Source organism: Gekko japonicus, unplaced genomic scaffold, assembly GCF_001447785.1.
Source record: "Gekko japonicus isolate JY-2015 unplaced genomic scaffold, Gekko_japonicus_V1.1 scaffold2464, whole genome shotgun sequence".
Classification (NCBI taxonomy): domain Eukaryota; kingdom Metazoa; phylum Chordata; class Lepidosauria; order Squamata; family Gekkonidae; genus Gekko; species Gekko japonicus.
Window position 1 is genome coordinate 217,123 of NW_015167128.1, and position 8,840 is coordinate 225,962.

An 8,840-nucleotide genomic window follows, 5' to 3' on the forward strand; every position below is an offset into this window, starting at 1 on the left:
AGATCGCTCGCTCACTTTAATGCCAGTGGGCTCACAAAGTAGAATTTTGCTCACAAGACTCCACAGCTTAGTGGGAGCATTGCTGGCAACCCTGTGGCTCAGACAATCGCCCGTTCATGTCCTGATCAGATACAGACCCGCTTAGGGTGTGTTGCCCCTACTGTGAAGTCCACGTCATGTCCCAAGACTTCCTTGATTACAGGCAGACTGTACCACTTCCTCAGAAAGTGATGCATCGCCCAGCTAGTCAGGACGACAGGAGTTCCATCCGAAAACCAGACTCCGAGATATCACCCCGTTAAAGTTCAACAAAGTTCAGCCACGGGTTGATGCACACCGCTTACGAGAGGATGACAATAAAAAGAGACGCGGCAGATGGTTCTTGCAGGTTTAGGAAGTTGCGGAACTTAACAATGACGATTAAACGTCTGGAATGGTGTTAATAAGAAGGAAATGCCTAAATAATAAAGCAGAGGTATGCGAATAAAAAAAAATTACCTTTAACAACATGGGAAGATAGTTCAGAGGGAAGATCTGCCTTTGCCATTCGTTGGCCAGATGGCAGCTTTGACTTCCAGAAAGATCTTAGAAAACGGCTACCTAACCCACATATTTTTTGGCTGGAACTACCCAGGTGCCACATGACGCAGTGAGCTCCCGTCTCTAGTTCCGGCTCCTGCCAACCTAGCAGTTCGAAAGCAAGAAATTGCAGGTAGATAAATAGGTACCACTTCAGTGGGAAGGTAACAGCGTTCCGTGCGCCTTGGTGTTTAGTCATGCCGGTCACATGACCATGGAAACGTCTTCGGACAGTGCTGGCTCTTCGGCTTTGAAACGGAGATGAGCACCGCAACCCTAGAGTCGGATTCGACTGGCTTTCGAGCAAGGGAACCTTTACCTTTACAGCAACTTGTCCTGGCTGAAGTGGGAAGTCATTCGTTAATTTCCAAGAAAAAGGCTTAATTTTAGCTTGGTGACATCACTGTCCCTTGGTTCTAAAACCAGAGAATTTCCTTATACAGTGATAATGCCTAGAACATCAATGTCACCCCTTTTTTTGTTGTTTATGCAACTGTGACAAAATTACTTTGCTACACACTCTGATATATGTTTTAAATCTTTGTTCTTAACTTTTGTAATATGTAGATTTTGAGTGAATGCTCTTACCCAAACTTGTAAACCAGGAGTTCATTGGTTAGAAAAGAGCTGTGATTGATTAAACAAGGAGTCTTGCAACCGGGTAGGGAAGATCCCTTTTGGAATCTGTCCACACAGTGGCCAAGCAGCTACCTCGAGGGAGCCCACAAACAGGAAGACTGCAACAGCATCACCCCGCCTGCATTTCCCAGCAACTGGTTTAAAGCGGCATTCTACCTCTGGTACCAGAGGGAGTAGACATCCATCATGTTGAGTAGCCACTGATAGACATATGGAGCAGAGATACATCAGTGGCTATTAGCCACAAGGTCTAGATAGGAACTCTGTCTGGGGCAAGTGATGCTCTGTATTCTTGGTGCTTGGGGGGGGGCAGTGGGAGGGCTTCTAATGTCCTGGCCCCACTAATGGACCTCCTGATGGCACCTGGTATTTTTGGCCTCTGTGTGCCAGAGTGTTGGACTGGATGAGCCATTGGCCTGATCCAACGTTGGCTTCTCTGATGTTCTTATAGCCCAGTCCTCCATGAATTTGTCCATTCCCCTTTTAAAGCCTTCCCAGTTGGTGGCCCTGACCACCTCTAGCAGCCGTGAGTTCCACAAATGCTGTGTGAGAACGTACTTCCTGTCGTCTGCCCTGTCTCTCCTACCTTTCAGCATCAGTGGATGACCTGGGTTCTAGTATCATCTCCCTGCCCACTCTCTCCAGGCCCCACCTGGAGACTGAAGCAACCCGAGCTGCAGTGTTAGGAGAGTATATTTATTTGTTACTAGACCCACCTGGAGACTGGCAACCCTAGTGGTCTGATGATCCAAAGGAAGTGAGGCAGCAGAAGACTGGAGGGAAAGGGCTGAGCCAGCAGCACCACTTGTGAGGATTGCTGTTATGTCTGGACTTGTGCAATCTTCCACTCAGGCTTAACTGCTGCGGGTGCTTGTAGCCAGCATAAGGAGGCGTTGCCTGGACTTGTCTGGCAGGCCACCTAGCTGGAGCTTGAAGCCCCGGAGCAAAGGCAGGCAGGATCCTGGAACCTGCCTGCGGATTGGCCCCAGAGGGCAACCAGCCAATCTGGATCTTGGAGGCCATTTGCATTCACCAATTGCATGGGGGCTGGGAGGGGCTTAGGTGTATATAGTTAGGGCAGTTGCTGAGGTCAGGGTCACAAAACTGCCTGACCCTACGTGGCCCGAAAGATGCCAGATTGGCCATTACGAGGGCAAGGGCTTTCTCAGTGGCAGCTCCACACTGGTGGAATGAGCTCCCGGAGGACATCAGGGCCCTGCGGGATCTTTTACAGTTCCGCAGGGCCTGTAAAACGGAGCTCTTCCACCAGGCCTTCGATTAGGAGCCGCCACTGACAGCCTTTGTACATCAAACATCTCAAAGCCCTATGAAACAACGCCGGATATGGCCTTTCCCCATCGGACCATGTTCAGAAATTCCCGCCATCTGTTTATAGCAGCACTTTATGTAATTGTTCTTATTGTAATTTTAGTGTATTTATTGGTTTTATTGTATTTTAACTGCGTAAGCCGCCTTGAGCCAGTTCATACCGGTAAGGCGGGATACAAATTGAAAGCAAATAAATGAATAAATCCTGGTAACAGCTCTTTATTGGCTAAATGGCTTTTCTTTCTGCACTGCAAAGTTCAGCCCCACCGGGAAGAAGAAGAAGAAGAGATTGGATTTATACCCCGCCCTTCACTTGGAGTCTCAGAGCGGCTTACAAACTCCTTTCCCTTCCCCTCCCCACAACAGACACCTTGTGAGGTGGGTGGGGCTGAGAGAGCTCTGGCAGGAACTGCTCTTTTTCAAGGACAGCTGTGCCAGAGCTTGTGACTGACCCAAGGTCACATCAGCAGGTGCAAGTGGAGGAGTGGAATCAAACCCGGTTCTCCCAGGTTAGAGTCCACGCACTTAACCACTGCACCAAACTGGCTCTCAAATTCGCCCCACAAGCCACAAAATCCTGGCTACTGGCCTGCTTAGCTTCCGAGATCTGACAGGACTGGGCTAGTCTGGGCTATCCAGATCAAGGCAAGAGGGATATAGACATTTTGAAACAGGTTCAAAGGAGAATAGCAAAGATAGTAATGGGAATGGAAAACAAGCCCTACACAGAAGACGGCAAGAACTGGGTATGTTTAGCCCAGAGATCACCGGTGTGTGCGTGGGGGGGATGATTGTACTAGTCAGAAGTCCTGTGGGTGGGCTTCCTGAAAGCTTGTCCGATTATTGATTTAGTCATTTATTTTATTTATTTATACCCTCCCTTTCTTGACCACAAGCAGCTGACATTGTTCTGTTCTCCTCCATTTTATCCTCACAACAACCCTGTGACTGGCCCAAGGTCACCCAGCAAGTTTCCATGGCACGAGTGGGGATTCAAACCTGGATTTCTCAGATCCTAGTCTTAGGCATCACACCACACTGGCTCTCTAAGGGAAAAGGGAACAGGATGCTGGCCTAGACAGTCCGATCATCTTATGTACTGCTGCCCTGTTTGCAGACCATAAGGAACAAGCTAGAAATGCCGGGGGGGGGGGAAGGGAAGGTTTTTGACACCCAAATGCTGTCCAAGAAAGAAACACAAAGTGAAAAAAACTGAATGTGTGGTTTTATTGTATTTAGATTTCTATTCTCTATGGAGCTTAAATATGTCTATCACATAATTAATAGTAATTGTCATTTTACATGTTTGATACACAGTTCGGGACTAAAAAACCAGACAAGGGAGTGCTGGGGGGGCGGGAATTAATGTTTTCGGAATGTGGATATCAATGCTTCTGAAAGCTTCGATCAAAAACACTCAAGCGCCTCAGCACTACAAAAAAAAACAGGAGAGAGATTTCTGCCTATTAAAACGGACCCGAAGACACACCCTCCGTTAAAGGAATCAAAAACGGAAAACGACTGACACAAGACTTTAAACGTTTTAAGATCTGGTGCGAGAGATTAAAACACACTAATAATTTTAACGTCCTGTTTCAAATTAATAAATACAATATAAAAATATACACCACTTGAGGAGAGGATGTGCCAAATTCACGAAAGGAGGTTAGATTTCGCTTTCGAACGTGTGCAGATATGTCTTTAAAGAAAGCACTTCTGAGTAGCTCCGGCTGGTCTTCCGGTAAAAGTTCATGCCTGTCAGCAGCTCAATGTCGCGTACTCGAGCCGTGTGCATCTTCAAGAGGTCCTCCACCCACCGCGAATCTTCCTCGGAACTCTGAAATCGAAACACAAACTTGATTGAGACAGAACACGTGACCTCCTTCCCCGGCCTCCCCATTTTTATTAAACATTTCAACCGGTCTGTTGCAAAATATATTTATTTATTTATTTTGATTTATATCTCACCCTCCCCATGGGCGGGCTCAGGGAGGGTAGCAACAGTGTCAAATACAATACAGTTAAAACCAGATTAAAACAGCAATATAAAATACCATACTCCTAAGTACCATGTTAGCTCTAATAGAACTGTATCAACAGTGGTGGAAGATTTTAAGATGTTAGGATCCAGGCCTAGGGATCCCAAGTCCCCCCGGGGGGCGGGGCAACCCCACCCCAGTGGCCCGTTCCCCGGCGCCACCAGATCGGGCCCCAGGGGGAACTCCTCCCCAACGTGCGCATCACCAGGAAGTGACGCGGGCCCGCCGGGGGTGGGGCCACGGCCATACAAGGGAAAACTCTATGGTTTTCCCTTGTATGGTCATGGCCCCGCCCCCAGCGTGCCAGGCGTCATAACGTCACTTCCTGGTGACGTGTGTGCAGCGCGCACACGCCAGGATCCAACCGGGAGTCCCCCGCCGGCAAGCTAAGTGCCACTTGGCAACCCTAATTGCAAGAGAATTGTGCGCACAAGACGCCGGCCGGGAGCCCCTCGCTCCCAGCAAAGATAGACTTGGCAACCCTATCCAGGCCACTGGTGGGGTCGGCCACAACGATGGGGCGCCCGCCACCTCAATCAAAAGCCTCAGGAAGGATGGCTCCAGAGCAAACTGATTTATGCAGTAGCCAAATCGCTCGCTCACAACCAATGTTCCCTCTAAGCTGAGTTAGTGTGAGCTAGCTCACAGTTTTTTTAGCCTCCAGCTCACACATTTTTGTCTTAGCTCAGGAAGGAGGGCTCCAGAGCAAATTAATTTCCGCAGTAGCCAAGTCACTCACTCGCCACTTTAATGCCAGTGGCTCACAAAGTAGAATTTTTGCTCACAGGACTCCACAGCTTAGAGGGAGCATTGCTCACAACTTTAATGCCAGTGGCTCACAAAGTAGAATTTTTGCTCACAGGACTCCACAGCTTAGAGGGAGCACTGGATAGGGCAGGTCCGTATATCCGTTGCTGACTTTGCCAGTACAGGTTTTTGTTTTAAGTTCAGTTTCTCAGCAATGCCCTTCTGTTTCTAAAGGCCTGTTATCAAACACAACCCAAAGACTAATAAAAGCCATACACTTAGATTCTCACCACCTTTGCTTAAGTTAACTCCTTTCCCCTCTGACTTTTTAATATATCTTACAAGAGGCTCAGTTTTTCAGCATGTATGAGCTGAAAACTGACTGTTCCTCGTTTGTTCCAGGTTTTCAACATCAACATCGTATGGAAATATTAACGTAAGATGTTTACTGCTGGGCCCGGGGGGGACGACAACAGACCATTTTGCTCTGCTTTTAAAGCATCCCGCCACTAAACTGAAAACCGTATTTCACTCTCCCTAAAAGTGGAGTACCAGACAGCACCTCACCAGATGGCCGCTCCGGATGGCAATGAAATGAAGCCAACCTTACCACGACCTTGTGAGTGCTATCAAGGGGGTAGTAAAGGCAGGCTCTTCGTTTCCTGGCCAGTCTAAAGACAACTGGTTCCCCAGGTGGATGCAGCAACTGTGCTGGGAGATTATTACGTGGCCACCAGGTGGAGCTGTATCATCTGAAACTCTCTTAACAAGCAGAGTCGTTCTAAATGCAAGAAAATAGACACAGAGACCAAAAGCTCCCCTTTCAGTTACTGCTAGACTAGTAGGATGGTTGGGGATTTACCGTCAAGAATGATAGTGTTATTTGGTGTGGCTAAGCCTCAGACCTCAGGCCAAAATCTGTCACAGAGCGTGTGTGTGTCTGGAGTTCCTGGAAATAAGCCGCGCAGTTTCTCCATCTAGAAAACGCTCGTAACATTTGTACTTGCACAGTGTAAGAACCTTAATTAGCGCAGCCTTGCAAATAAATCCACAAAGTTACTAGACCGTAAAAATGTTTACTAGCCTGCCTGCCTAACCGTAGCTATATTAGCCGGGGGGGGGGGGAATAGAACCAGATAATTTAAAGCTTCCACGTTGCCTGCTAGCAAATCACACCTATTGCAAGCAAGTGGCTATTCATTAAGCATGAAATACTGCCATCTTCAGAAGAGATTTTCTCCATACAAATGGAAGCAGACTGGCACCCTGTGTTATGCAGGATGAAGGAATAGAGGGAATGCTTATTAAATTTGCAGATGACACTAAAGTGGGAGGGGTAGCAAATACGGTAGAAGATGGAGTCAGGATACAGGATGATCTTGACAGGCTGGAATACTGGGCTAAAACAAATAAAATGAATTTCAATGGGGACAAATGTAAAGTTCTGCATTTAGGTAGGAAAAACCAAATGCATAATTATAGGATGGGGAAGGCTTGTCTTGGCAGTAGTAGGTGCAAAAAGGATCTACGGGTCTTAGTAGAACATACACTGAACATGAGTCGGCAGTGTGATGCGGTAGCTAAAAATGCAAATGTGATTCTGGGCTGTATCAACAGAAGTATAGTGTTCAGATCATGTAAACTGATGGTATCACTTTACTCTGCTCTGGTTAGACCTCATCTAGAGTATTGTGTTCAGTTTTGGGCAGCACAATTCAAGAAGGATATAGACAAGCTGGAACACGTCCAGAGGAGAGCAATGAAGATGGTGAGGGGTCTGGAGACCAAGTCTTAAGAGGAAAGGTTGAAGGAGCTGGGTATGTTTAGCCAGGAGAGGAGATGACTGAGAGGTGATATGATAACCCTCTTCAAGTACTTGAAGGGCTGTCAGATAGAGGATGGTACAGAGTTGTTTTCTGTTGCCCCAGAAGGTCAGACTAGAACCAACGAGTTGAAATTAAATTAAAACCATTAGGAAGAACGTCTAATGTCCTGGCCCCACTGGTGGACCTCCTGATGGCACTGGTATTTCTGGCCGCTGTGTGACACAGAGTGTTGGACTGGATGGGCCTTTGGCCTGATCCAACATTGGCATCTCTTATGTTCTTATGTTCTTATGTTCCTGACAGAGTGGTTCCTCAGTGGAACAGGCTTCCTCGGGAAGTGGTGAGCTCTCCTTCTGTGGAGGTTTTCAAACAGAGGCTACATGACCATCTGACATCAATGCTGATTCTGTGAACTGGGGCAGATCATGAGAGGGAGGGCAGGAAGGGTTGCCTCAGTGCTTAGTTCTCGTGGCCCTTTCTTACACGCCCAGGGAAATGCTGATCGCCACTTTGGGGCCAGGAAGCAATTTTTTCTCCAGGCCAGTTTGGCTGGAGATCCTGGAGGGTTTTTGTCAACTTCTGGGCATGGAACAGCAGTCACTGGGTGGGGGGGGAGGTATTTGTGAATTTCCTGCATTGTGCAGGGGGTTGGACTAGATGACCCTGTAGGTCCCTTCCAACTTTATGATTCTATGACTCTAAGTTCCTCAAAGCTCAGGAACCTTCCTACAACTGAACTGGGTCTTCCTTCAACAGAAGAGACACTTCTTTTGGGAGGGAGGCTTCAAATTTTGTTCCATGGAGTGATAGGATAGGTGCCGTCCTTCCCATGCCCTAACTAGGGTTGCCAGCTCTGGATTAGGAAATACCTGGAGATTTTGGGGGCGGAGCCTAGGGAGGGAGGGGTCTGGGGAGGGGAGGGAACTCAGCAGGGTTCCATGCCATTAGAGTCCACCCTCCAAAGCAGCCATTTTCTCCGGGGGGGGGGGACAGACTAATCTTGATCATCTGGAGATCAGTTCTAATAGTGGGAGATCTCCAGGTGCCATCTGGGAACTGGCAGCCCTATGTCCTCCCCACCTGTTAAGTCGCTCGCTTAACAAAGTAGTCGGAGAGTGATTAAGCAAATATTCAGCTTTATTCATCAACTCGAACACAACTCCAACACGGATCAACATCTGATAGCCAGAACAGCTTTTACATTGCAGCTGTCCTGCTTTTAAACTCTCCCGGCTAATGTAGCCACGCCTACTGTACAATTACCAACCAATAAGGTTGTATGCATAAGGACCAATCATGGACGTTCCCGCTCAGGGAGCTTGCTGACAAGTGATTGGTTGGTTCTTCCTGGGCTATCAATGCGATTGGATGGATTTGGATCCTAGCCCAGGACGAAGCTTAACATGACATTTCAATTAGATGTTTTCATCACACATTATGCATTCAATGGCAGCTTATTAAATACATTACACCACTGCCAAGCCAGTCTTCAGTATATGAAGTATCTGACCGTTGCTTTCGTCCCTATCTGGCAACATCCAAGAGACAACCTATAAATGGCAGAGAAATATACGTAACAAAGCCGAACTTAAGTTTAAACACAAATAAAGACTTGCCAGGAAAGCAGCCTTGGAATTGTGTGGTTTTGGTCAGGTTGCCAACCTCGGGGGGGGGGGGGGGG

General features: G+C 47.6%; 1 protein-coding gene across 1 annotated transcript in view; it reads right to left on the reverse strand.

The window, feature by feature from the left end:
• Window positions 1–3,771: 3,771 nt before the first annotated feature.
• The window catches only part of ENPP2 (ectonucleotide pyrophosphatase/phosphodiesterase 2), a 39,207-nt gene continuing 34,138 nt past the window's right edge, over window positions 3,772–8,840 (reverse strand). The window contains exon 14 of the mRNA XM_015413017.1: window positions 3,772–4,384. Coding sequence (XP_015268503.1) covers window positions 4,214–4,384 — 171 coding nt within the window. The 3' untranslated portion in view covers window positions 3,772–4,213. The remainder of the gene's footprint in view (window positions 4,385–8,840) is intronic.